This window comes from Festucalex cinctus, chromosome 19, assembly GCF_051991245.1.
Source record: "Festucalex cinctus isolate MCC-2025b chromosome 19, RoL_Fcin_1.0, whole genome shotgun sequence".
Taxonomy (NCBI): domain Eukaryota; kingdom Metazoa; phylum Chordata; class Actinopteri; order Syngnathiformes; family Syngnathidae; genus Festucalex; species Festucalex cinctus.
In genome coordinates, this window is record NC_135429.1 from 4704548 (window position 1) to 4732313 (window position 27766).

The 27766-nt window shown below is 39.9% G+C and overlaps 3 protein-coding genes and 1 long non-coding RNA gene across 17 annotated transcripts; 2 read left to right on the forward strand and 2 right to left on the reverse strand.

Annotated features, from left to right (window-relative positions):
* Positions 1–505: 505 nt before the first annotated feature.
* On the forward strand, positions 506–4372 carry LOC144008106 (uncharacterized). The gene is made up of 2 exons (XR_013280616.1): positions 506–2616; positions 2747–4372. It is a non-coding gene; the product is annotated as an uncharacterized LOC144008106 (long non-coding RNA).
* LOC144008104 (sialin) lies at positions 928–9047 on the reverse strand. Of its 3 annotated transcripts, none has more exons than XM_077508184.1 (12): positions 8581–9047; positions 7645–7724; positions 6722–6884; positions 5460–5677; positions 5154–5387; positions 3739–3913; positions 3533–3651; positions 3285–3446; positions 2511–2643; positions 2245–2392; positions 2050–2140; positions 928–1972 (listed from the first exon to the last, which is right to left on the reverse strand). In XM_077508184.1, exons 3-12 carry the CDS (start codon positions 6807–6809, stop codon positions 1805–1807), a joined length of 1536 nt encoding a protein of 511 aa, XP_077364310.1. In that variant the 5' UTR covers positions 6810–6884; positions 7645–7724; positions 8581–9047; the 3' UTR covers positions 928–1804. The 3 variants fall into 3 exon arrangements, with proteins under 3 accessions (XP_077364310.1, XP_077364311.1, XP_077364309.1); XM_077508185.1 differs by having other exon boundaries at positions 6722–7406; XM_077508183.1 differs by lacking the exon at positions 7645–7724 and having other exon boundaries at positions 8581–8688.
* Positions 5121–27711, forward strand: LOC144008101 (uncharacterized). 12 transcript variants are annotated; one of them, XM_077508176.1, is made up of 14 exons: positions 5121–5375; positions 5468–5715; positions 11006–11173; positions 13284–13390; positions 16734–17065; positions 18647–18706; positions 18932–18952; positions 19202–19468; positions 19556–19643; positions 20602–20831; positions 20911–21198; positions 21941–22122; positions 24221–24313; positions 25133–27711. In XM_077508176.1, the coding sequence occupies exons 6-14, from the start codon at positions 18661–18663 to the stop codon at positions 25451–25453; spliced, it is 1536 nt and encodes a 511-aa protein (XP_077364302.1). In that variant the 5' UTR covers positions 5121–5375; positions 5468–5715; positions 11006–11173; positions 13284–13390; positions 16734–17065; positions 18647–18660; the 3' UTR covers positions 25454–27711. The 12 variants fall into 12 exon arrangements, with proteins under 12 accessions (XP_077364302.1, XP_077364299.1, XP_077364308.1 ...); XM_077508173.1 differs by lacking the exons at positions 5121–5375; positions 5468–5715 and adding exons at positions 8323–8791; positions 14938–15040; XM_077508182.1 differs by lacking the exons at positions 5121–5375; positions 5468–5715 and adding exons at positions 8323–8791; positions 23288–23313 and having other exon boundaries at positions 25133–25351.
* Positions 9189–16359, reverse strand: flot1a (flotillin 1a). Its single transcript, XM_077508186.1, has 12 exons — positions 16081–16359; positions 15488–15551; positions 14955–15030; positions 13971–14061; positions 13751–13894; positions 13562–13681; positions 13301–13396; positions 12074–12408; positions 11379–11424; positions 11025–11162; positions 10779–10940; positions 9189–10314 (listed from the first exon to the last, which is right to left on the reverse strand). Exons 2-12 carry the CDS (start codon positions 15528–15530, stop codon positions 10294–10296), a joined length of 1272 nt encoding a protein of 423 aa, XP_077364312.1. The 5' UTR covers positions 15531–15551; positions 16081–16359; the 3' UTR covers positions 9189–10293.
* Positions 27712–27766: the final 55 nt, after the last annotated feature.

The following is a 27766-nucleotide window of genomic DNA, read 5'->3' on the forward strand; positions in this document are numbered from 1 at the left end:
TCGTTTTGTATTTGTTTGGATCAGTCACACGTTCCATGTTTACTTTCACTTGTTGTATAAATCATGTTTACACTTTTTTTTAATTATTATTATTATTTTTTCAATCAAACCTGTATTTGCTACTGTTGTCTGCACCGCGCTAACACTTGAACTATCCCCTCCTAGCTTCATTTTATATTTTGGTATCAATTAAGTAATATAATAATATATATATATATATATATAAATTCATGAAAACATAACTTAATCATGAGGGGAAATAAAGCCGAAATTGAATCTAATCGTGAGTTTATAAACTTATTAAATTGCAACTTTCTAACAGGTACTAGTCAAAACATGTATGTAATATGTATTAAAAATCCTTATTACAATAAACGCTATTTTAAAAAAAAAACAAAAAAAAGTGATTCGAATAGTCAATAGAAGGGGAAGATTTTGTGCGCGACACCGCTGTGACGTCGAGGTACTTCCGGGTTGACGGTCACCAACACCGGCTGATGCAAACGACGGCAAGTGTGAGGCAACATTCCACGAAAGTGTTCACACAAAAATTAACACGAAATTGTGGGTATTTGCACAATTTTGAGAATTAAACTAACTGAATCATTTACATTACTGAACAACGGTGGTAAGGTGGCAGTGTTGTATTTTTATTTACTTCTGATGGTGCAACTTGTCTTATTAATGTAATGAAAAACAAAAAAGTAATACTGGTATTGTATTCTTCTAAAGTAAGTGTTATATTTAAATATGAAGTTAAACCTTCAGGTCGTTGTTGCTGATATCGCTTTGGCTTTTGTAGTGCCACCTGGGGGCCATAAATGCGATTGCTATTGTATGCTTTGGTGACCAGACAGGGTGTTGTATTTCTGTTTGACTGTTAATAGTTGCCGGGATGAAAAATAGAGACACAATTGTACAAATGTGAAGAGGGTTTGATTTTTTTAATCTTAATTTAAATTAGACTGTCAATCAAAAACTTTTTTTTATGTATAACGGGATACAAATACAGTACAGTACATGAAAATCGTGAAAAATTCAACCTGGTACAGACAGTCAAATAAATAACCAAATATGTGCTGTGACGTTTCGCAATACTACTCCATTTAAAACAGATATTTAGAAAAATAAAACTAATTTAAAAAAAAACCATTGTTGCCATAAAGTGTAATTTAAATGCTATATAAGGCTTGTGTGTGTGTTTTTTTTTTTTTTTGGTGTGTAAAAAAGTGCTTTGCTTTTATGAAAGTGATCATTGCAACTGTAACTGTACTCTTTGGTTGCTTTTTAAGAAAACAACCATTCAAAAAATGGTAATCCAAGAGATTAACTTTATAAAAAGTGTCTGTAACATTCATTTATTTGCCTGTGCCTTTTAGTCAGAACTCACCCAAGTGAGACATAACCTGCATTCGCACAGCCGTTGCGGCGTCACACATTCAGATAAATAGATGACGTCTCCATCTGGGACAGCGAAGACTGCTTTCAAACAAAAAAAGCATTCCAATTGAGTACCTGGGGTTAAACTTTACAGCCTCGTGAAATGTTATTTTGATAACACATTTCAAAACTGTTGTGCCCATTGTTCTCTCGCCCCTCCGCTAGCTGCTCAACCACGTTTTCTCTCCGTCTTCACTTTGTCCCTCTACCCTGTCTCTGTGCATAAATCTTGTATTAAAACCCCCCCAAACCAAAACAGTATTACTACATAAATAAAAACAATAAAAAGATCTTGAATATCCCATTAAAAAATAAAGCTTTAAAGTGTGATCCTGATACTAATTAAGTGCAGAATTTCCTCCAATTAAGCAGACACGGACCTGGTCCTCTTCCCCTCGTCCTCGTCGGCTTCCTCCTCCGGGATGGCCCACGGTTGGACCTCACCGCTTCCCAACAGCGTGTAGAAGATGGCGGCGCAGATGTTGACGCCGGCCGAAACCCAAAAGACTTTCCTCCAGCCCTCCATGGTGTGCTGACCAGTGGAAACGTAAGAATGACGTCACCGTTACTGGCCTCATGACAAGCGCGCGAGAGCAGAGTTTCTCTTACATCCTGGGTGAAATATCCCGTCGCGATCGGGGCAATGACTCCGGGAATGGTCCCGAACGTGTTGGTGATTCCCAGGAGGAACCCAGCGTACCTGAAGGGGAGAAACGTATGCGGAAGTACAATGTTTTCAAAGGAAAAATGATGTTGTATTTATTATATTAGAAAAACTTTGAACAGCAGAAGAAGAAGGCCCACCGTGGGGCGATGTCAATCTGGTTCATGTTGACCCCGGCCCCGCAGGTGCCCCCGGCGGCCGAGGTGAGCGTGAGGAAGATGATAGTGAGCACGTGGCTGCAGTCGGAGTAGGCCACTGCCAGGAGGAAGCTGGCAGGAAACAGCATGCCTGCAGGACATCAAACCATTCAAATTATTTCTACTCACTTTTGAGACCGTTTGATACTTAATTGCTCTTGGGAGCGGTCGCAGGTGTATTGGGCTGGCGGAGAGGTCGAGGTGCTTGCCTGTGAGCGTGAAGAGTTTGCGTACGGTGGTGACGCTGAACACTTTCCTCTCGATGAGGTGGTCGGCCAAGAAGCCCGCCATTGTGGCGCACACCCACGCCGCCAGGTAGGGCACGGCCGAAAGGAAGCCGTTCTGAAGATGCACGTGTACGGTATGGAAGACGGCAGAACAATTATCAACAAGTCTTTTGTCATCTGTCTGTCTGTCTGTCTATCCACCTATCTATTATCCTAAGTATTGACTAACTAAATAACTAAGTAACCAATGACTTATAGAACCAACTAACTAACCAACCATGCAACTGACTGACTGACTGACTCACCAAATAATTATTTAATATTGAACTAACCAACGGACTGGCCGATTTATCATGGAAAGACAAACTGACCAACTAACACATCGACTGACTAACCATCATACCAATCGGCTGATTGCTTTACCAAGGACAAACTAACCAAGCAACCAACTGGCTTACGAACTCAATGACCGACTTAGTAAGTTTGAATTATGTCAACCAAGAAACCAGGTGACTAACCACATACCCAACAAACTGACTAAATAAGAGTTTGACTGTTTAACAAAGAAACTAACCACACAATACCGCAATTGACCAACCAACTAACCAAAAGAAAGTTAAAAAAGTTAACAGAATGACTAATGGACTAACCCAAATATTGTTAGCAGAACTAAACAACCCATTAACAAATTAACCAACTATAATGAACTAACACTAACTAACTAGTTATTAGGGAAGAAACAAGGCCCCAACCTACCGATTTGAGGTCAAAGTGCAGGATGTTGTTCAAGTAGGTGGGTAGGGAGGTGAGCTGCGTATAGTAGGACCAGTTGGAGCACATCTGCGTGATGATGATGGCCCACAGCGGTACCGACGTCACCATGCTCAGCACGGGCACGGACCAGCCGTGACTGCTGCCCTGAACGTTCACACACGTTGTACGTATGCTTTTATGTATCTTTCGAGAAAGTATCTTCCGCCACTGCGTCATAATCTAGCGTTTACCTGATGTCCAATTGAGGCGATGATGTAATCTCTCTCCTCTTTGCTGATGCGCCGATGGGTGCGGGGGTCGTCCGACACGAGGAGGAACCAAAGAAGAGCCCAGAGGCAACCGGCGCCCCCTGAAGGAAGAGAAAACATCCAACTGAGGATCGCTGACTTGCAGGACCTGTGCGCTTATACGTGTTTTTTATGTGTGTGTGCTTCACCACAGATGTAGAAGACGGCGGGCCAGCCCAGTGTTTGGCAGATGTACCCGGTGAGCGGCATTGCCACGAAGGCACCAAAGCTGGCGCCGTTCCCCGACATCGATATCAGGCGAGAACGTTCGAGGGGTGGAGCCCAGTGGGCCCATATTGACATCATTGCCGGGAATGTCACGCCCTGTCACCACCAACATAAAAAAGAAATAAAATGGCATTTGGGGTTTAGTTTTACCTCCATTAAAACAGAAATAACTATATAATATAATAACTATCCCACTTACTAAAAAGCCAATCAACAAATTAACAGCTCACCAACTGACCAATCGAACAACTAACTAGTCAACTACCAGCCTGGCAAATTAGGTAACTAACCAACCAACAAACACAAAAATAAACATACCATCTCATCGACCAAACAACTAACTCACCAGTCAACCAACTGACTAACCAAGTGGCTAACTAGGTAACTAAACAACCAGATGAGTAACTGTCCGAACAGCCAAACAAAACTTATGAACCAAACAAAAAAAATGACTAAGGTACGAATGAACTGAACAACAACACTACCACATTAACATAGTAACTAATTGCCAGACCGGCTAAACAAAATAACAGACCAGCTAACGCATTCATTTACATTTTTAAAACAAAAAAATGACCGCCCAAATGACCATTAACCAATGAAATGACTGACTAACTAAATAGCTGGGTAACTACCTAACTAACCGACCAAAAAAAAAAAAACCCTAACATACTGCACTAGTTTTTTTTTTCCTCTGTATAAACCTTTCCACCACCGAATCTACTAACATACCGATGGAATACACTCGTAATGCACCAACTCCCCGAAGTACTGAGCTCCTAACTAATCATTCAATTGATTAATTTACAAGCTAAGTGATCCAACAACCCACCAAGTAAGTGGGACCGACCTACTATTTACCATAAATATAACTACTATAACTACTACTATAACTATAACTAAATAAATATAATTATAACTCTAACTCTAACTCTAACTAACTAACTAACTAACTAACTAACTAACTAACTAACTAACTAACTAACTAACTAACTAACTAACTAAATTAAAAAGCTAATTGCTCAAACAATCCACCAATTAAGTGTGACCAACCTGCTAATTACTGTAAATATAACTAACTGACTGACTAACTGACCAACCAACCAACCAACCAACTAACTAACTCATCAATTAAGTGTGACCAACCTGCTAATTACTGTAAATATAACTAACTAACTAACTAACTAACTAACTAACTAACTCTAACTAACTAACTAACTTCCTGGGCTAAATAGGCTGTTTTTCTCTATTCAAGCTTTCTTTTAATTTAATTTCTAACATGTCTCCTTTATGTGCACATTTTGAAAAACAAAACAAAAAAACAAGTCAAACTGACCTCGCCAACTCCCTCCAGCGCTCGCAGGGCAAACAGCCAGTAGGGTCCCCAATTGGCTGCCAGGGGCGTGAGGAGGGTGAGGGTGGCCGTGCCCAGCACCCCCAAACCCAGGAAGATGCTGCCACCGTAATGTCCCGACAGGTAACCCCCCAGAATCTGTGTGCACAGGTAACCGAAGAAGAAGGCCCCCAGCAGCCAGCCCTGAGTCTCCGCATCCCACGGGTACTGCGGCGTCTGAATGCGGACATCAAAGTGGACAGTGAGTCCTTCATCGTGGGGGATACGTCCTCGAACCTTCTGTCTTACCCCTGCAGGCTGCTCGATCGTCTTGCTGGTGTTGTCCAGTCCGGCGGGGAGAGGACACGTGTGCACCGTCGAGCCGTTGAGCCCCGGGACCGGATCGCTGGTGTTCACCATGGCCACCATGGCCACGCTGAGGTTGACGCGCAGCCCGTAGACCACTGCGATGCCCATAAACATCAGGATGGACAGGTTCAAGCGAGCCGAGCAGCACAGCGGAGGAACTGTGAGAGGAGCAGAGGATCTTTATGTTGAAATATAAGTAAGTATACGCTCTTTCCAAAAACCCACCTCTCCAATCCAAGAAAGTACTTTTATTTTGGTTTGTTTGCTTGTTCTTGTCCACTACTACGAATGCTTGATTATGGAAAAAATAATAGTCACAATTATTTAAACTATTTGTTTTTTTGGGACAATAGAAGAAAATGTTTAAGCATTTAAAAATATTAAGACCATCCATCCATCCATTTTCTTAACCGCTTGCTCCTCACAAGGGTCGCGGGGGGTGCTGGAGCCTATCCCAGCTGGCTTTGGGCAGTAGGCAACCTGAACTGGTTGCCAGCCAATCGCAGGGCACACAGAGACGAACAACCATCCACACGCACAAGCACACCTAGTGACAATTCAGAGCGCCCAATTAACCTGCCATGCATGTCTTTGGAATGTGGGAGGAGACTGGAGTACCCGGAGAAGACCTACAAAGGCACAGAGAGAACATGCAAACTCCACCCAGGAAGACCAGAGCTTGGACTCAATATATTAAGACCAATTAAAAAAAATAAAATAAATAGTAGCACTATAATTATGTAAGTTCCTTTCGGAACAAACAGATTTTATAATAATATATATTTAGAATAATATATATTAATTAATTTATTTACGTTGCCAACACTTGAAGTTGGAGTGCAGCATGTGCACTGTACAGTAGGACATTTTTATTTTTTAATATTTAAATGTTAAAAAACAACAACTATTAAATAATATAAAATAAATAAAAATAAAAAATATTAAGACAAAATTCTTTGAAACATTATAATTATGCAAGTTCCTTTTGGATGAAACTAAATTGATTGGTTATTTAAAATTTTTAACAATTTGCAAATGTATAAATTTAAAAAAACTCAAAAATTACTTTTAATAATCTTTATTTTTTTAATGATTATGTTGATTTTGTAATTGCAGTGTAATAATTGAAATTGTAATTGAAATTTGATTAATTGCACAGCCCTATCCACTACTGTTACATCACGGTGAGAAAGCAAACCCACTTGTAACATCGCGGAGGAGCGGCTCATTGTCTTCGCGCTCGTCCGACGGCGCGGCGTTGATGGAGTAGCTGCCGTTTGGATGCGCCATGGAGGCCTGCTGAGCACGGAGGCGCGAAGAAGAATGGAATCACTGAACCATGTTTTGTCTGCGTGTGAGTGTGTGCTGAAACAAGGGAGGGAACAAAAACACAACACATTTGAAGAGTCAGCAAAAGGATGTGAGGTGAACACATGACCATGAAAACATGCAAGCAAACCAAAATTCAGCACTACAGAACTGTTTTTTTTATTTTTTATTATTGTATCTTAGTTACTTATCTAAATGAAAATAAAGAAACAAAAGTAGCAGAATTCCCATGCAAATTTCACATAGCTGAGGGAATCTAAAATTAACAACAAAAAAAGCCTGCAGAAATGACCAAATGGAAACTAAAATCAAGTTTCAACACAAAAACATTGATAGCTCGTTTTGTGAAAGGCACAGGATCTGACAAAGATCCCATGAGGATGAGCCACTTTTTGTCAATTAATCTGTGCAGAAAGTGCGATAACCCCCGTTTGCTTTGACCTGGCAAGTCAGAAACGATTAGATTAGTTGTTTCACAACAAGCATGTGAGGTTCTCCAGTGAAGTTCATGGAAGCGTGGCCGTTCACTTTAGGGGCAAAGGCCACTAAAAGCTGCAGCTGCAAAGTATTACAAAAAAACCCCAAATTAATTTAATTTATTTCATTAAGAATTAAATGTATTAAAATTAAATAATATATATATATTGAATAAAATTAAATTAAATTTGATTTAACGCGTCAAAATTAATGATGCTAAAGTGAATAATTATTACGTGGAAATAGGAGACAAAATAGTACCAATTTCTTAACTGCTTCAGTCCAATCTACAATATTACTGAAATAATTTCATAAATACTTGAATGTGTGTTTGCTGTCACAAGGGGCACAATGGAATGTTCTTCAGGAGGAATCATAAAATGATTTCTTTATCTTCCTCTGCAAAACCACACAAATATAGACACAACAAATACTCAGAAACGAACATCTGATATTTCTCAACTACATTATGAACCAATTTTCCGGATTCTTGGTAAACGTACATCCTCAAAAATTAAAATCACATTTATTGGCTGTAGGATGCAATTATGCTGCTGATATGTAGCATATGCTCAGATAGGCACCACATAAATAAAAGTAATAAAAGGAGCAAAGGGCCACACCAGAGGCAGGCCATAAACTGGGTTCCTTTTGCTTTTGAGACTTTTGGCTTGTCCAATTATTATTATTTTTTTTAACTAATTACCAAAGTTGATTGAAATGTTGATCGTATGTTATTTCCACCAAGGCAGCAGTGTAGTATTTGGTTCCTTTAGGGACCCAAACTTACAAAAAATAAAAAATAATGCAATGTACTGCCATAACAAGGACAAAATTTATGCATGGCAATGATAAACAATAGAAAATACATACGTTGAAAACAATAAATCACTTTTACGTTGTTCCCGCTTGAAAATCAATGAATTTTACTCAGGCAATCTGCCAAACCGCCACAAACTAACAAGTTCGGGTCCTCTGCCTAAATTTGACAAAAACAATATTTTTATGCTAATGTTTTGTTACCAAGTCGTACATTTGACCAGCGTGACATGACGAGTTTAGCAGCCTTTTATAATTTTTTTTTATTGCAAGTTATATACAGTAACTAATGGAATTTTAACATTAGTAGTACTGTATAGTTTCATTTATACGGAAATGTACGTGTCATAAGCGAATAGCTACTTATTAATAACACAGCTATGCCATCGCTAATGATTTAAGAACGAAGACAAATGGAAAAAATGGTACAACTCACTCTGGTGTTCGATGTAACTCTTCAAGTTGAAGATCTGACAGCCTGTTTTTCCTCGTCGCTCTGTGGTAAAAACATTTTGACTGCGATGCTTTTTTTTTTTTTTTTTTTTTTTTTTTTTTTGCTGGCGGAGGCTGAAGTCACATGAGTGATGACGTTAACTTTGCGGAAGTGTAAATCTACAAACTGTTGTAAGAACTACAAAAATGGCCAGGTATGAATCCAGTTAATTTGTAAATCGGGTCAGATGATAGCGTTGGTTGTTCGTACTTTTTTTTTGTGTTTGGAAACGACACGTAAAAACCCAAAATGGAGAGAGAGAGAGGAAAAAAAACATCTTTCTGAAAAATTAATCACCAAACAGACTAAAGCTATAAATTACGGAGCGGGGCTCCGTACCGTAGTTAGCGATCCAATGGGGTCACAGATCGTGCACGGGTCACAGTTCGCGTCTTGACAGACATACTCCATACATAGACTCAGGCATCTTGACGCCAAGAAAGCATTTTTGAAGTGAAATTTGATGTCAAACTTCATGTAGGGTTCTACCGCCATCTTGTGACAATATGTATTATAGGCCTATGTCATGATAAACTAGCAGGCAAAATTAATCGTCTTCGCAAAAGCGCACATTTATTTTAAAAAAGCGTATTAGGAAGAGTTAGTTGTGAATACAGTACATACATATAGCATATATATATATAACATCTTCAAGCAAGGTAATTTCTTTAGATAAATAAAGAACCTATCTTTGCGTGTTATACTTTACGCTCGCCCCTTTACAGTTGACAATAACTCGACTAAGCACACCAATAAATATAAAATACAACAATGAATCATGATATTCAGAAATATTCCATAAAGCACATTCCGTCACTTCAGCGAACACCTGAGAAATGCTACAGTAGGTAACTATCATGACCCCTCCCACCCGAGACACAGGAAATTAAGTGATGACATTAATGCATACATAAATACAGATTCTGGTTTTCTAAACTGCTATGTTGGAGTCATCCATGACTGGATTAGTACACGTAAGTCAGTAAGGTTAGTAGTGCTTGAGGTTTGTCATCATTTTGAATATTAATTGTAATTTTAATATTTATTTTCATGAATCATACTGATTAATTTACAGCAGTCTGTTCTCTGAATTTCTGAATGTTTCATTTGGTTGCACTGATTCTACTACCTGTATGTAAATATTGGATTTTTTTTTTTTTTTTTTTTTTAACTAATCAGATTTCAACTTGGCCTTCACAGGGTGTCAGGATTCAAATTCAGACCTACTTTTGATTTTAGTTAGGCGGTCCGTGTTATAAATGCCAAAACACATGCTTTCCAATTATTTGACTTCAAGCTATAATCATTTTTACGCATTTTATCATGTTATTAGATAAATATTGATTGTGAACTGCTCCTGATGACGTACGGTATATGCGACACGTTAGCGTGCAGGTATAGATTGATTTTTTTCTTCTTCTTATATAATATAGTATTGACGTTTACGGAGCCCACCAACATCATACAAAATTGGATAATACTGTTAGTGAGTCACAAACATAGCAAAAATAAAATTCGATGTGAGGACAGCAGCATGTGCACAACACAGGAAAACAAACGAGGAGCATTAAAGCTGTGAGTGTAATAATGATGATGATGATGATGATTATCAATGCGGCTGATTGACAGCCCAAACTTGAAGCCAGCCGATCTTCCTCAGCCACTACGGGAGTTCACCTGAAATGGGAAAAATGACAGAAAGAGGGAGGCGGCGTTAATTGGCTCATCCCTATGATAGAACCAGTTTCAAAAACCTAACCGGCCAATCAGAAGCCACAAGAAAGTCATTTTCGGAAAAATTGCAGTGATTGGTGGGATCAGTTTACAAATGAAATGCACCTTTAAGTGTAAACTTAAATTAATTGATCATATTAAACAGGTAAATAAAAAAAGTGAAATATATGTATATATTTTTAAATAAATAATTGGTTAATTAATTATGACATTAGCTATCGATAATATGGGGATGCAATTTTAAATGAATAATTTGTACATATTGTTAAATAATTTGAAATAAATTTTTTGTTTTAAAATTGTTAGTTAAAAAGATTTGATAGCTGCAGCCTGATAATAATAGAAATAACAAATTCTAATAAAACATATTTTATTATTAGCATCGATTTGACATAGATTATAATGACCTGGGCGATGTTGACCCCAGTCAGCTTCTCCAGCGCGTCAGGGAGGCGTGTCATGATGTCCAGAACCTCCCCGGACAGTTTGGCGGCCCCCACCTCGCCACCACTGGACACCATGGTCACTTTGTTGGCTTGGCAAAGAGGCTTGCTGATCTCTTCCGCCATCTAGTGGAAGCAAATGCGAACGCAAAGTGTCAAGTACGTCAATCAACCCGATTTGTCCCACCCAGGTCAGGTGCCCGTCCACACCAGGGGCAACTTCTCCAGCAACATGTCCACCATGGCGCCGTCGCCGTACTGCTGGAAGGCTTCGGCCTTCTTGGCCATCTGCTCCGCCTCCGCACGACCTTTGGCCTCCACGGCAAAGGCCTCCGCCTCGCCCTTAATCTGCCGGAGAGGTCAGGACGCTTTCAATATGTTGACATTATGACAATTTGTAAAATATTTGAACATACACAAATCTTAGGGATAAAATTAATGGCAATTTTTTGTCTCCATTAATTCATAAATTTACATAGAAAAATAAGGAGCAACAAGGAATTGAATTCCTGGGAAGGAAGCAGTTTCCGATTCCAATCTCAAATCATTTTTTCCTCCCCTCACCCTGATGGACTCAGCCTCAGCTTCCGCCTCCATGATCAGCTTGAGACTGAAAAAAATAAAATATAAACAATTTTATAGAAATGTATTTTTTGTCAATATAATGACATAATTGGCAAGGTTATTATAGTCAACAACAACAAAAATTGAAAAAGAATTTTCATTGACAAAATAAAATTAAAAATGCTTTTAAAAACTAACTATAATAATAATAATAATAGTGAAAATGTCAGTTTTTAATAATCAGTACATACATGAATTTTCAGGGTTTATTTCCATATATTTAAGAATAACAAGAATAACTATTTAAGAAGAACTATAACTATATTTAAGAATAACTAAAACTAATAAAAATGAATATTTTATAAAAATATTTTTTAATGACAGAAAAAAATATTCAGAAAATAAAGAAAATACTCAAAAAAACAAAACTCCCCCCCAAAAATAGTCAGAAAAAAAAGTGTTTTTTTTTTCAAGTAAATGCAACACGCTTCCGTACTTATACTAATAAAATTAACTTGAAAAAAGGTCAAAACAAAATAAAAACGATCTGTAATAAACAAAATCCAAAAGTATTATAGCCCTGAAACTAAGTGAATGATTGAAATTCGATTCATTTGAAATGATGAAATCTAATAATAATAAAGAACTATTTTCCATGAGAAAAACAAGTTTGTAACAAAATGTGGCGGACTGACCGCTGTGCCTCGGCCAGCTTCTCCAGCCGGTACTTCTCGGCCTCGGCGGGTTTCTTGACCTTGGCCTCCAGCTCCTTCTCCTTGCGCGTGATCTCCTGCTCCTGCAGCGTGATCTGCTGACTGCGCTCCACCACCTGCACCTGCATGCGCTCCTCCTCGATGCGCTGCTTGGTCTTGGCCACCTGCAGCTGGTAGGCCATCTCCGACTCGGCCTTCTTGCTGTTCACCTCCATGTCGTACGCCGCCTTCTTCAGCTCGTAGTCGCGCTGCGCTTTGGCCATGTCGATCTCGTTCTTGTACTGCGCCGACACCTTCTCCTGCATGGCGTGCGCCTCCTGCGGGGTTGGTTGTTTGGTGGAATAATAAATAAATAAATATTAAATAAATAGATATATAAATAAATAAATAAATAAAAGGTTAATCACTTCATTAATGTGACCTCTAATTTGTACAACTTCACTGATAATAATAATAAAAAAAAAAGGAAAAGCCTACTAGAACACCTGAAATGGATTTAGGGTAAATCAGAAGCACTGTGTGTGCTGATCCCATTTAACATGAGTTTAAATGTTACTTGTTCATTCTAAAAAAATTAAATAAAAAAAAAAAAAATCCAGGGTTAAGTTGGAGTCCATGACCTGTTAAGTTGGGCTCACAACCGTGAGGTCAAGTGTCTGTTTTGTACTGATATAACCATCATATAACCATCATCTAGTTTCAAATAGTTTTAGGCTATGTGATGTCAATCTTTAATCCTTTAGGCGATGTCTGGACCTATGTGATGTCGTTCTTTAGTCCTTTACTTGTTACAACCAATCAGACCGATTCACTGTCTGTAGGTGAAGTCTGAGAATTGTGTGTGTTTTGCCGGATTATTGCTTTCTGTCCCTCTGTGCAGCTCTCTTTGTATCTCGTCTAGTCAAATTTGTTCTACGCCTCTCGATGTGAATAAATAGTTAATAGTTATAGTTAGTTACTTATTTGTGTCTGCGCTTTGGGATCCAACCTCCAGCTCACGACAGTAATTGCCCAAGTAATAAGTATGCGGGATCAACTGCACTTAAGTAACTGTAACTAAGTAACTATAATTGTAACTATGTAACTGTGACGAGGCAGGGTGTGCACACTTGTGCAACTACATTATTAGAGTTGCTGATGTTTACGGCTTTGCGAATTCAATCAACTGAAGTTTGAGCAGTCTCGTTTGCAGTGCACGTTATTCCTCACCCTGATGACGGCGTCCCTCTTGTTGAGAGCCTCGCCGATGCGAGCGTCTTTTTGCACCTGCGCCGTACGCGCCTTCCCCAGAGAGTGCAGGTAATCCTGAGCAACAACACACCAAATATTCAAAATCCTATCTTCATTTTAGCGTACGCCATTAAAAAAAACAAAAAACAACAACAACAAAAACACGCAATGATTTCGGCATGAGCGACATGTGGGGCGGTGTTTCCGGGATGGGCGGAGTTAAGGTATCACTGCGCCGACCTGGTCGTCGTGCACGTCTTTGAGCGTATAGCTGACCACGCTGATGCCCATGTTGAGCAGATCCGACGACGCCACTTTGAAGACCTGCTCCGAGAACTTCTTGCGGTCCTTGTAGATCTCCTGTGCACATAAATGTCAAATCAGATTCTTTTTTTTTTTTCAAAAATCGTTAACGTGTGTCAAAGTCACCTCAACGGTCAGGTGCGCGATGATGGCCCTCTGGTGTCCCTCCAGCGTCTCCAAGGCGATGTGCGCAATCTCCGCCTCCGACTTGCCCATGAACATCTGGCAGGCGGCGGCCAGCATCTGCTTGTTCTGACCTTGAATCTTCATCTGTGAAGGAGTCAAGACAAAAAAAAAGAAGTCTTGCAGAATCTGCTGAGACAGCGAAGTCGAACTTCCACCTGACCTGCGCGATGCCCGTGACGGAGATGGGCACGCCGTGGCGGGTGTACACTTTGTCGCTCTTCACGTTCAGGGTCAACGTGTTGAGGGAGATCCTGAGGAAGTGGAAATGATCGGCCTCACATGGAATCACCAGAAATATTGTTGGTATAAAAAAAAAATCCAGGTTCTCATTGCTGCTATTTTGTCGATTTGTTTTTGTACAGTTAAAAACTCTATTTTAGTCAATGCATTGTTTAAAATTGATGTAATTCCACCTATGACCACAAGAGGGCGGCACACTATGTGGTTTACGACTAACATTGAAAGAAGAACGAAGCAGGACATTTATACTTTTTTTCTTTTTATTCCTTTATTGATTTCAAAGTAAACAAACATCCAAATCAAATTGAGCACACAAAACAGAACCGTAAACAAACCTTAAAAAAAACTCGAAAAGGTCTAATCATCAAGTTATTAAAGACCAACAAGGCTTGCTTCGTCTCAACCCTACTCAATGTCCTTGCAAACGCTTCATTTAGTCAATATTTTATTATTAATATATTTTTCTTTTGTATTCTTAGGTTTATTCACGTTTTTACAATTTCAGTCCGTACATTTTGTTATTTAAATTACATCTTTAAATGGATACTTTACTTATTTAGCCATGTTTGGCAGTCAAACATTAATATTTTGCCTATAATAAATTTGATATTTTCATTATTTTTCATGTACAATTAGTACCTTTAAAAACACATTTTGCAACTTGCTGCAAATGACATCACAAGGGCTCAGGTAACCAATCACAGCTCATCATGTGAATGTCATATGACCAAACCTACAAAACAGGTATTTATTATAGTAATATTTGGGGGCGATCAGTCGCAGCTTTTGGCATGTGCAATAATATGGCGGCCACACAAGGCGACAACATTTTATTTTTCTCGTTTCGTCAATTCTAATAAATATTTACTGTTGTTGTTATGTTTAAGGCTCTGTGTTGTTTTACCTCTGCAACTGCTGAATGCACGGGATGACGAAGGCTCGGCCTCCGGCGATCATCAGCGGAGGAGAGCGACAAAAGCCTGCGATGTGGTGATGGCAGACGAGAACACGTTGTTTTTGAAGATGCGCAAAATCGCAGCCACTCAAAGTTTGCAGGGGCGCTCAAACTTATCTGGACCCCTTTCAGAGGGCGCATTTGTTCTCATAATCATAATTCCAATTAAACAGTAACTGAATGATTTATTTTCAAAACGTTTTATTCTGAATAATGAGACATTCAATGAAAAGGAACCAAGTTAAATTGGATTAATTCGATATTTATTATCGCTAGCTGACATGCAGTGCTTATGCTAATAATATGGCTGTGAAAACAGACGAACTAGGGTGGATAAAAAAGTCTACACACCCCAATGTCGGGTTTTCATCAACAAAAAAGGATGCTTTTCTCACATTTTAGTTATGATCCAAAGAAGTTACGGCCCCCCAGGGGAACCCCAGTTTGAGAACCCCTGCAAATGCATGATGAGAGGGAGTCACCTGACACCACCATTGCTTCGTTGGGCCCACAAGTGTAGAACATGTTGGCTGGTGCTACAGCAGCCTGAAAAGCAAATTCAAGACAGAGTTCCCCTTAATGCATTTAATATTACTGGTACCAGAACGATGGGAGGGGCTGCATTGATCCCAACATTCAGACTTTAGCGACTAGCTTTAGCAATATTTTAGACGACCAACCTATTTTCCCGCAATGAATGACATTTATTTTCTCTGTCTGTCTGCGAGTTGCAAAAAGTGAATTGTGAACTGCTAGATTTACTGGATATTTAATATTTCAACACTTTAAACCCCCCAACAAATAGCACGCACGAGATAAATGGGCCTACATGTGCTATGTTTATTTCACTAAATATTAATAAACTCATCACAATGAGCATTTTTCAAGCGCTTGTTTCCCTGCGTAGCCTACGTAATAGAATGACGTCGTCAACGTCATCTAGCAACTTTTAGCAACAAATAGACCCGCCTCGAGCAGCATCCCCTGGAAATATGACACTGGCGTGGGGGTAGAAGCAAATTAAATTAAATATAAAACGTTGAAATATGCACGAAAAATGACGTAAGCAACTTACCAAATAAGGAAAATTGACGACTGAGATCCACCAGTGATGAATGAGTCGAACGGGGTTTGTGTGTGTGTGGATGAGACAAGAACAGCGCAGACGCGTAGCAGGTGATCGAATAGCAAAAATAAAACTATGTATAAACGAACAGTAACAGCGATGAGGGTGCTTTACAGAGCAGATGGTAGAAAATAATGACGTAAATTCCCGGTGGCAGTCGATCGAGTGACGCAGGCGACGGCAGCTCGACCGCTCCAAACTAAGACGTATGTCGAGAAAACTGTACTCTGTCGCCCTCAGACGGCCAAATGGGGGGATTACAGCAACAAAACGCCGTGACGCTCAAGCGCCTACATTTCAAGTAATCGTACATTTTAAACCACCATTTTCTGCGTACTTTAAGACTTCTACATCTTTAGACATTATACCTAGATTTAACAACTCAAGGACAACTGACAATTCCGAATTTACATCACATTAAGTCAAAATGGCGGTCAATTCGGTGAAAGGCAGCTTGATTTGTAAGGATTATTTTGATTTAAAAATGTGATGAAATGTTTGACTACACACTCTACCTGGTTTAGTGGTTTGTATGCTCGTCAAAATCGGTTCAGTTTTTTATCACCGTGTAAATGAAGCATTTTTATTGCTTTGCATTGCAGAAATATCATAAATGCTCGGATGTTCGGAATGTTTCGTGACCACACGAGGGCGCCAGCTGGCGGCTTCGGCAAGTTCAGCCGACATTTGCCGAAAGCAGCCGAAGATTCCCGAGCGTCGCCGAGTCCCTGAAGGCGCACAAAGGCGGCATCGTCGTCGTCGTCGTTACGGGGAAAGTCTCACTCTCTCTCTCCTACCTTTCCCTTTCTCATTCTCTCGTTTTCTCCAGATGGCCGCCGCGCTCTAGTGTATTCGGCTTGGACGAGCTTGTTGAAAGAGGGGGGGAAAAAAAGGAGCACTTTGCTGCGTTGTCGTTTCTCCAACACGACGTAAGGTAAGAACAAACTAGTACACTGCAGCACCGTGTACTGTACCGTGTACACGATTAGGATTTTGCACTGTTGGTTTGGGGCGGATCGGTGTCATTACAAACACCTTTATATGTCTATTTACACACACCAGACAGGGACTTTTAACTATTACTCACACAAGCATTTTTCATCACCTCTATTTATGGATTACGAGATGTATTTGTATGTAATTCATTCATTCATTCTCCTTTGAGTTCTCATCCAAAGTGTTCTCTATAGATATCTATAGCTCAACATCATTTATTTCAAATGCTTACTACACACACAAGATGCCCCCCTTCTCTTCCCCCCTCCCTCTTTAATCTCATTACGCACAAACTTGACCAGCATTTCACTCACATCATCCTCCATCTTCCTTCTATCTGGGACCCCCCCATGAGTGCATGAGCGGGGCGGGATAGGCAGCAGGCATGCTGGTCCTGACACACCCTTGGCTGCATCAACTATAGCTGCATGGAGGAAGATGAGGATGAATGCATGAGGAGGCGGGGCCTCGTGGGACAAGAGAGGACCGAGCGACCCTCTGTTTCAATTTGGATTGCTAAAATGGCGCCTCATTTGTGGATGTAGTTGCTTTCTCTGTCTTTGGAGCAGTTAAAGTTCCTAAAATGCCCTCAAATGTGGGCAAGGAGAGCCACAGTCGCTCATGCACTTTCAGCCATTTATCGCATGGGACAAGCCGTCAAATACAAAATATAAACATTCTCAAGGAGCTGCTGTAGATCACAACTCACAACCAGACACTCACAAGCAGGCTAACCTGACTTACTAGGCCACGCCCCTTAAACATATTCTTTCAAATAATTATTTGTATTACTGTTATTTTAACATATTGTTATTTTACTTCGTTATTTGTATTTATTTTGTGCTTTTTACATTTAAAATCGAGTTTTCGTCGTGTACTAAAGTGGTACTAGAAAAGTGTAATAGCATCTTTAATACACTAGGTGGCAGTGGTGCTCTCATTGTCAGAATAGTTGAGGCGGAGAGCCGGGAGCGTGTGAAATATTTTCTTCTTGGGGTGGGGGCCGAATAAAAATAATAATAATTGAGAAGCACTGCTGTTAAGTGAGGTAAGATATAGTCGTGGAATTAATTTATGGCATGACAATTACAAGGGGGAAAATTAATTTGGAGCATGGTTACAAAATGAAATGTGGGAGAAAAAACAAACAAAAAAAACTAAACAAAAAGCAGTAGAATCCGATTGGAAGTGAAAGTGGATAATGATGGAAGACCAATTCCTCCTCCTCCTCCTCCTCGCTGAGTGACTGACTCGGCGGGATGGAAGCTGCCGACGTCAACAAGCTGTGCTAATTGCGGCTAATTGGCAGTGGAGCAATGACCACCCGTCAGGACGGAAACGTTTAGCCAGCCTGCGTTTGCTACCTGCGCCTTCAGTGGGGACTTCACCCACCTCTTAATAGAAAAAACCCCCCCAAAACAATTTATAATTTATCATAATAAATCGTTATGTTTTATACATTGTGTATGAGTGTATGATGCAATAAACTTCCATTTGTTTTCTTGATATTTTTTCCTAGCCTGCGTGTTGAAGATGAGAGGGACGGCGTGTGTGTTGCTTAGCAACCTGCTCTGCATGGGTAAGCATCACGGCCTGCTGGGGAGACCTCCAGACGCTCATCACAGGAATTCATATTTAGATTAACCGCTCCCCCCCCTCACCGTATTTTGTGCCGACTCGGTGTATCGGCCCCCACACGCTCGCTATTGTTTATAGAGTCTCCTGCACCAAGGATGCTTTTCACTTATTTACAGATCAAATAAAACACAAACATTTGTTGAATTTAACTCTCTCGCTTTTTCAGCTGCGTCGGCGTCCTTTAAAGGTAAGATTGACGTCCACCAAAGCCCAAAAATAGCACATCTGGGACAATTTTTGCTTAGATAATGTTGATAAATGTGAGCGAGGTGGACAGAAAAGATATCAAAATCAACTCAGCTTTCTTAAACAAGCAGCAGCAAAAACGATGGAAACAGCGGGGGCCCCAAAATTGAACCCTGTGGAACACCAAATGACAGTGGAGCAGACTAACTACATGAACGAACTAAACTTTTTATTTTCCTGCGGCGTCCAGTCAAGGAAGAGCACAGGACGGCCTTCTTCGGCGAAGACATCCACATCGACATCCCGCCCGGCGACTTGGGCGCGGTGACCTTCCGTCCCAAGGCCAACAAGAGCGCCGAGGTGGCGCTCTTTCGAGGGGGGAAAGTGCTGAACCGCCGCGCTCGTCTCAATCCCTACGGCCACCTGGTGCTGGAGGACGTGCAGGAGGAGGACGAGGGCGTCTACGTGGTTAGCAGGACCGAAGGCGTGCTCAGGCGCCTTATCCTCAACGTCCGAGGTCAACAACAAGGGGGGAAAAAAAAGGGAAACGTTCACGTCAGAGTTGTGTTTTGATGTTTTTTTTTTTTTGTGTGTGTGTGTTTAGATTGTGCCGTTGAGGAGGTGGTCAAGTATGGAGACACTTATTACATCCACTTGAACCAGGTGCAAGGTCCAATCAGCTTGGAGTTCAGGTATGCCTTCATGTTGCTCACATAAAAGAAAAATGTTTTATTTAAAATAGCCGCATCACTTCAGCTAACAAGTTTAGCTTAATGCTAACAATGTTGAAACTTGATAGACATGCTAATCATTTGAGAAATATTCAAACAAGCAAAACATGTTCTACAATACTTTTTCTTTTTAGTATTTATATAAGAGACAAATCTGCAAAAAATCGGTAATTTTTTTAGGGCGATGTTTGAATGTCATTATTTTTGCCTCATGTTGTAATGTGTAAAAATATTTTTAAAAATCAGCAAAAATAGACCAAAAAGTTGCCTGACTTTAGCGTTTTTTTTTTTTTTTTTTTTTAATAAACATAAGCTCTTTTACATTTTTAAAAATTTATCTACAAAAAAATTTGCCATTTTTTTAGGGCGATGTTTGAATGTCATTATTTTTGTCTAATGTAATGTGTAATAATATTTTTTAAAATCAGCAAAAATAGACCAAAAAAATTGCCTGACTTTTGCTGATTTTTTAATTTAAAAAAAAAAATTATTTTTTTTTTTTATTAGGGTGATGTTTGAATGTCATTATTTTTGTCTTATGTTGTAATGTGTAAAAATATTTTTAAAAAATAGGCAAAAATAGACAAAAAAATTGCCTGACTTTTGCTGCTTTTTTTTTCTTAATACATATAAGCTTCTTTATTTTTATTTATTTATTTATTTATTTATTTATTTATTTATTTATTTATTTATTTATTTATTTTTGGGACTATTTTGATTGTTTGGTGTCTTATAAGCCCATGCGGGCTGGGCATATTATTGTATGCATGACACAATAATAAAAACATCCGATGTCATAATATCGGCCAATCAAATCAGCCGGCCAATTAATCGCTCGTAAAAGCCCATAAGAAAAGACGAATGGTGGAATCGAGGTCATTTGCAGACTCCCACATTCTCGCTGCATGTCGTCGCTCAGGCCAGGTCCCGTCCACCATGGCAACCATTCGGACTTCCTGCACGCCACCGAGCCGCCGGCCGCGCTTCTCTTCCGCCACACGCTGGTGCTCGCCGACGCCTACTCGGGACGTCTGAGCGTGACGGACAAGAGCGTGGCGCTGCACTCGGTCAAGATGGCGGACGAGGGTAGCTTCACCGTGCGCGACCACGAGGGCAAAGTGCGAAGGAGGAACTGCCTTCATGTGAGAGGTGAGCGAGGCGGGCGGTTCGGGACTTCCCCATGTGCCGGAAACCTGGAAAGCCTGTTCTGTTTCTCTTGGGAACGCAGAACACCAGGACTTCTTGCACCCCTTCAACGGAGCCGACATGACGGTGAAACTCTACCTGCACCACGCCGAAGTGAATGTGGTCTACAGGCCCAAATCCGGCCATCAGGACCGGCCGATCCTGGAGCGAGGTGTTCTGGTGACGGCGGAGGACCCGCAGCTGGCGGGCCGCGTTAGCGTGGACGGATCCGAGCTGCTGGTCAAGAAGGTGCGAGGGTCTGACGTGGGTGTCTTCAAAATCACCGACTTGGCAGGATTCCCCGTGGCTCACGTTTATGTGGAAGTGGTCGGTAAGAAACACCGTTAAAATAGGTTTGGATTTTTAGTTTTAGTTTTAATTTTGTTTTATATTTTATTATTTTTTTAGAGAGGGTTTGCTAGTTTGTATTTTTTTAAAAAGTGTTTCATTTTAGTTTAGTTTTAGTTTAGTTTTTGTTTTTGTTTTTTTTTATGATTTGTTGAGTGAGAGAAAAAAAAAAGTCACAATAAGTTATGTGAAATAATAAAGTAAAGTAAACTACAATTCCCAAACACCTGTTCAACCTTTTTCCGTATGGCTAAACAGTAACATCAAAATAGATACATTAAAAAAACCAAAAAAAAACAACAAATCATGTAAAATCAATAAAGGCGATTTTTTGCAACAATTATAGTAAAAAAAAAAAAAAAAAAAAAAAAAATATATATATATATATATATATATATATATATATATATATATATATATATATATATATATATATATATATATATATATATACATATATAAATTTAAAATGTAATATCAGCTGCGAAAAATGTGAAACTATTAGTGCATCTTACTATTCCTGCATCTTCTTCATGTACATACTGTACGCTTACTTGAATTATGCTGCCCCTGGTGGAGCTACACGATAAATGCACGGAATCATGATGCATAGCTGTTTCGCTGTTTAGTTATTGTTTTTATAAATTGCAATAATGTAGAATTACATTTCATGTTAAAAACCATGTTACCACAACAAAGTACATCACGTTTTATATAATTGGCAGCCTCCAGGCTGCCGCCGTTGACGGTTGCCGTCCTGTCGCTGCTGAGCCTGCTGGCCTTCATGCTGCTGGTGTGCCTGCTGTCCTGCCTCTACAAGGTGCACAAGAGGAACGAGAAGAACAAGAAGCTGACGCTGCTGGCCCAGCAGGCCGGCAAGGGCGAGGAGGGCGAGGCCTTTCGACAGGTAACGGCGCGCTTTCTCCGTAGCGCGTGCATGGCGATCGCGGGTGCGGGTGGAGGATTGAGGTTGGATGACAGGGGTGGGCAAACAAAAAAAAAAAAGTGGGCCACGTTTGAGTTTAAAAACGCACAGATGGGCTGGGTCAGTTGTACTCGATGTTATTTTTAGAGCGCATAAAAAAATGCATCTGAAACAAAGTGCAGTACATAAATAGAATCTAACATAAAGCTACTACTACTATTGCTACCACTATGATACTAAATAAAATATTACTTGATTGTAAATGCAAAATATAAGATTAGTTTAAAAACAGGGGACTCCAATTATTTACGTTATTTCTACATATTTAATGTATGTATAATATACTGTATATATTTTTTTTTTTGTTGCAAAATTATCATTATTTAAAGTAATTCAATTTATTTATTTTATTTTTGCAATTGACTTGAATATCATTAATTAGCCAATATTTAACAAACTGCGCTACAAAAATCTAAAGTGAAAATGTAAAATTTGTTTATTTTAATAATAATGTTTAATATTATTATTAGTATTTTTTATTAGATTTATTTTATATCAAAAGTATATATTTTTATTGAAAAAATAGTCATTCTCATTTCTTTCTTTCTTTTTTTTAATTTTATTATTTTTTAATTTGGATTAATATAATTAATTGACCAATTTAGAACACTTTATTAGTACACATAATTTTTTAAAATTTAAATAAGAACAATGAATATTCATTTTGTTTTGTTTTTTAAAGTTTATTTATAGTTGATTTTAATTGGTTTACAATTATTTAATTCATAATTATTTAATTTAAACGCAAAGGAAAATGTTCTTTCTGCCATTGTTTAATTTAAATAACAATACACCAAAATAACATCTGTCTAAACATGACATTCTGTTTAATAATACATTTGTGGAATATGAATGAAGCAGCAAAATCCACCGATTTTGATCCATCTCTGGGGGCGGCCGTTTTGCCACTTACTGATGACTGAAAATGACATCACAAGTACTTAAGGGCTCGGGTAACGACCAACCGCGGGCTCACCTGTTTTCCGGGTTTGGTCATGTGACTGACGTCGGAGCCCTTTGCCCGCCCCTGTCGGATGATTTGGGTGTGGTGGCTAATAACGTTGTCGCCTGTGCCTCTGACTTTAAGGAGCGACAAGTGGGATCGTCTTCCCGGTGAGACAACCGTGTTGTGGCTTTCTTGTTTCTGCTCTAAATGTTTCGTAGATGAACTTTTCTGGCAAATAAGATCCCCGATGAACTTCCTGCTGGGTTGAATTGTCTCAAGGCCGAAGCACAAGTTGATCCCGGGGACTCATTTGTCAAAAAGTCCAAACGTAGCCGTGAGCGGATCCGGCACAAAATGTCTCCGGGATCCCGACAAGCTGCTTAGTTGCGCAATCGCGCGTCCTGAAGGAGAAACTTGTCGACAAAAGAAAAGATCCATTTCAATCGACTTCCTGACGTCACTTGTTTTATTTTCTTTCACAAATTGCAAATGCATGCAAACATAATAATCTGAAAATAATCGTACACTGTCCTCATTAGGATTCATTTCCTCATCAAAAGCAAACATGTTGAAATGGTTCTGTCCCGTTAGCTGCTTCTTGTAGATAAGGCCTTTTTTCCCTTCTTCCTTTTCTTCCTTCCTTCCCTTCTTTCGTCCCTACGTCCTTCGTTCCTTCCTTCCTTCCATATTTCCTCCCTGATTTCTCCTTTCCTTTCTTCCTCCCCACATTTCATCCCTCATTCCTTCTGTCCTTCCTTTTCCCTGTCTTCCTTTCCTATGTTTTTTTTTCTTTCATCCCCTCCTCGCCTTCCTTCCTTCCTTTTCCCCTTCCTTCCTTTGCTGCAGCAGGTGGAGCTTGGTCAATGTTTGTTGTGATGTCACTTCCTGTTGTCTTTTTGTGTACATGTCTATGTGTGTTTAGCAAGTGTAAATCTGTGTGTGTTCCATGTCGTGTTGTAACTTGTAGGTTGTGATGAAACTGTCACTTTTGCGAGTGGATCTGTAACGCGGATTGACTGTATGTTAGCGTGTCCGTGTGTCTTTCGGTCTTTCACCTCGTTTGCGTGTGTGCAGGTGGTCCACGAGGCGTACAGCAGGTTCACAGAGGAATCGCTCACGCAGTCGGCGTGCGACAAACCAGCTGCTGACGCCGACGTCACCATCAAGGTCAGTGTGGCAAATAATAAAGGAAAAAAAAAGTTACTTTATGGGCAATATTGCTCAGTTCAGCCCTGCAACAGCGACAGAATTTTGACTTGTGTCGTCGCATGTGTGTGAGGAGAGGAATGAATCTATAAATAATGTTGCTGGATTGTGTTCATAAATGAATGATGGCATTTTTTTTTTACACGACCTCAATTTGGGCCACTTCCTGTTCTGTGAACGCCTCCCTCTCATTCCTCCTGCACACGACTTTAGCTTTTAAAAAAAGAAAACATTCAAATCGCTCCGCCTTAAATGAAAAATGATGACATGTTTTGTTTGACGTTAGCCGCTAAGCTAAAAGCTGAGAATCAAACACAGATATACAAACAATTCTTAGTAAGGCCTTGGCGGAGGTCCTTTGACATTACAAGCCAATGCAAAGGGACATACCTCACAATTGACTGGTCGCCAGTTAATGTCAATTCTCATGCAGACAAACAATGGACTGGTCGGCATAGTTGCCATCTCATGTCAGGTCACATTTAAATAAACAATTGACTGGATACCAGTCACTTTGATAGTACATGTAGACAAACAATTGATTGGTCACCAGCCCACTGTCAGGTCACATATAGACAAACAATGGACTGGTCACCACTCAATGTCAGGACACAAAGAAGCAAAGAATGGACTGGTCGCCATCTAATGTCAGAACTTCAACTTCCTTTTTTTATTTATTTATTTATTTTTTTATTTGATTTCTCAAAAAAAAAAAATAAATAACTTGAACTCCCTCAATTAATCAAATTCTTCTCCAAATTGCTTGTGTCGTTTGTGCAGGGCGTTGATGTGCCCAAACCGGGCGGCTACCAGGCGCTCACGTCCGACACCAACTTCCTGGAGATGAGCGACTCCGGAGTGGACTCGGGCCTCCCCCCGGACAGCGACACGGACGCCGGCGTGACCATCGCCTCCCACAAGCCCCTCCTCAACGCTCATTTCCCGAACCCCGCCCCTGAGGGGGCCGTCCCGGACGGCCGGGAGGCTGCGCCGGTGCCCGACGGGGACGCCCAAACCGGCGCCGATCCGCCCGCCGGCGACGGGACGGCCGTCGAGGGCGGAGAAGCCGAGCGGAGGGAGGATGCGGTGCAGAGCACATGAAAGGTTTCAATGCCGTTAGCGTTAGCATTAGCATCCGTCCAATAGTGATCTCTTTTTGGGGGAAGCACAATCACGGATCCGGACATCAGTGTTGACTGCGACGAGGGTTCTCAAACCTTTTGGGTCCTGACATGGGACTCATTTTTACAACTATTCTTCCATTGCTTCCATGTTGGTATTAGTAAAAATAAAACGAAACTTTAATTTTTCCATTTTTTTTAGAAGAACAAAAAGTACTCAGTAAATGATTTGCTACTTCTCTGCTCTTCACTTTGTGTAACGTCAGCGCGGACACAAACTGATGTTAGCCATGCTAGTTAGCTAGTTAGCGGTAGCAATAGTATTCTTCATAAGCACAATTTGTATATGCTTCCTCTTCCAAATCGCGGCACTTGAAAAATTCCCCAAGAAATTATTTCGCGGACCCCAGTTTGAGAACCAGTGGACTACAAGACTGTACACTTAGAGCACAAATAACAACAAGAGCGCAAAGTCAGAAGAAGAACAAAACAACTGTGTGCATGCCTTGAACACAAGCACTCATAGTTTACTTTAGAATAATCCAATCGCTGCATGTGAGCCAAAAACTAAACTGCTGCCGGCGAGGTCTTCTCCTTTGTTGGAAACAACTCGAACTGGAGAACGAGGAGCGTATCACTCGTTGATCAGTATCGTGGATATTTGAACCCCAGCTTGCACGGAAGCCTCTGGAATCACCGGAGGTCAGGGACTCGAGTCAAATAACATGACTCGAGACAATTTGTCAGTGGTCAGCCCAAATGTAAAAAACACATTGATTGAGGCTACTGTGGTTTGATTGATCACGACGTTCCAGCTGAAGGTTTGATGGACACCAAAGACAAAATGATCCAATTTTGTCATCTCTGAATTAGATTGAAGCAGCATCAGGGAATCACATTGGAATGCGGGACAAGTGTGCGTGTTTGTGTGTGTTGTGTGTGTTTAGATCACATTAGATTTCAGGCCCAGACAAGGACAAGCACAACATTCAAAATAATAACAATAATCCACCTGCAAGTTGGTAGCAGCTAATGTAAATACAACGTCTGTGAATGTATATTAACCAACACAAAATTATAGATTTTCTATGGCATGATTCTACATATATACAACTATATATCTATAAAAGGCAATGCTTGAGCTTAACTAATATAAGCAATATTTCTGATAATCGCACTGACTGATATGAAATAATATTGTCCTTTTTGCTAGCGGTTGAATACAAATGTTTTTGTTACCATGCATGTTTTTCATCAATTTGGGCATTTAACCACATTGCCATGATCTTTATCTTATGTAGACTTTTGATTAGCACAACCATATGTAAATAAATAAATACATATTTTCAATGTCATGATATCAAAAGTCACTTTATTTTTGGTTAGAAAATCCAAGTGTTCTTTCCCACTCCGATGCTAAGTGCTAATTATTTAGCTATGACTGTTTTGCTACTCTGAAAGTCTTGATTGTGGATTAGTAAATATGAGCAACATTGGTAAAATGTTAGTTTTGTTGTTTAAAATCAAAGACATTTGGGTACGTTAGCCGTCAACGCCGCCGCCATATTGGTCAGGGCAGGTCACAACTATATGCATGGATGCCTTATGACATTTTACGATCATTTTTTTTTTTTTTCTTCTCACTTTGGCAAACTACTAACGTATTATTAGCTGTGAGGTACTCACAAGCGTAAACATGTTTCTTTTAAGTATTAGCATATAATCAATCGCATGCACTTGTTGAAGTAGTAAAGCGAGTACAGGTTTCATGAATTATTGTCATTTTGTATGTAAACCTTGTCTCCATTCATTATGAAGGTCTGAAATTAGCTTTTGTGTGACTAAGGAGGAAATTTTAGAGGTGTTTAAATTATTTTGGACTACACGAAATGTGTTAAAGTATTTCTATGTACTGATAATGCAGTTATCGAGCAAACATGGATGTGCACAATGTTCAGGAGGCGTCACCCGTTCGTACGTGTTTTTAGACTGTGAAATGCTTTTTGTGCATCCGACAAAAAGTCTTGTTGATGAATGTTTCATACTGCTTCATATTTCTTTTTAACTCAACCACTTTGTCGTACAGCCACAAACAAACATTCCATTGTCAGCTGGAAAAAAAAAAACATTCTGCATTTCTACACTCAGCATGACCTTTTGCATCCTGCAGAGAGTTTTGTAGTTGCTTCTCTTTTTTCCTGCAATGAATAATTCAGAATAAACGCATTTTCAATACTACATTCCTGTTATTGTTTCACTTTTTGCATTTTGTTGAAGATGAATCCCCTTGTCT

Bases quoted from the DNA above. Each gene is read 5' to 3' on its own strand.
- LOC144008104 (XM_077508184.1), bottom strand. From the start codon at position 6,809: ATGGCGCATCCAAACGGCAGCTACTCCATCAACGCCGCGCCGTCGGAC. The intron at 3,447-3,532 runs GTAAACGCTAGA...GTGAACGTTCAG, and splicing joins TCGCCTCAATTGGACATCAG to GGCAGCAGTCACGGCTGGTC. The intron at 2,393-2,510 runs GCAAGCACCTCG...GATGTCCTGCAG, and splicing joins CAAACTCTTCACGCTCACAG to GCATGCTGTTTCCTGCCAGC.
- flot1a (XM_077508186.1), bottom strand. From the start codon at position 15,530: ATGTTCTACACTTGTGGGCCCAACGAAGCAATGGTGGTGTCAG. The intron at 15,031-15,487 runs GTGACTCCCTCT...ACCACATCGCAG, and splicing joins CGAAGCAATGGTGGTGTCAG to GCTTTTGTCGCTCTCCTCCG. The intron at 13,397-13,561 runs GTCGGCGCAGTG...GTTGTTGCTCAG, and splicing joins AAGACGTGCACGACGACCAG to GATTACCTGCACTCTCTGGG.
- LOC144008101 (XM_077508176.1), top strand. From the start codon at position 18,661: ATGAGAGGGACGGCGTGTGTGTTGCTTAGCAACCTGCTCTGCATGG. The intron at 18,953-19,201 runs GTAAGATTGACG...TGCGGCGTCCAG, and splicing joins TGCGTCGGCGTCCTTTAAAG to TCAAGGAAGAGCACAGGACG. The intron at 24,314-25,132 runs GTCAGTGTGGCA...TCGTTTGTGCAG, and splicing joins ACGCCGACGTCACCATCAAG to GGCGTTGATGTGCCCAAACC.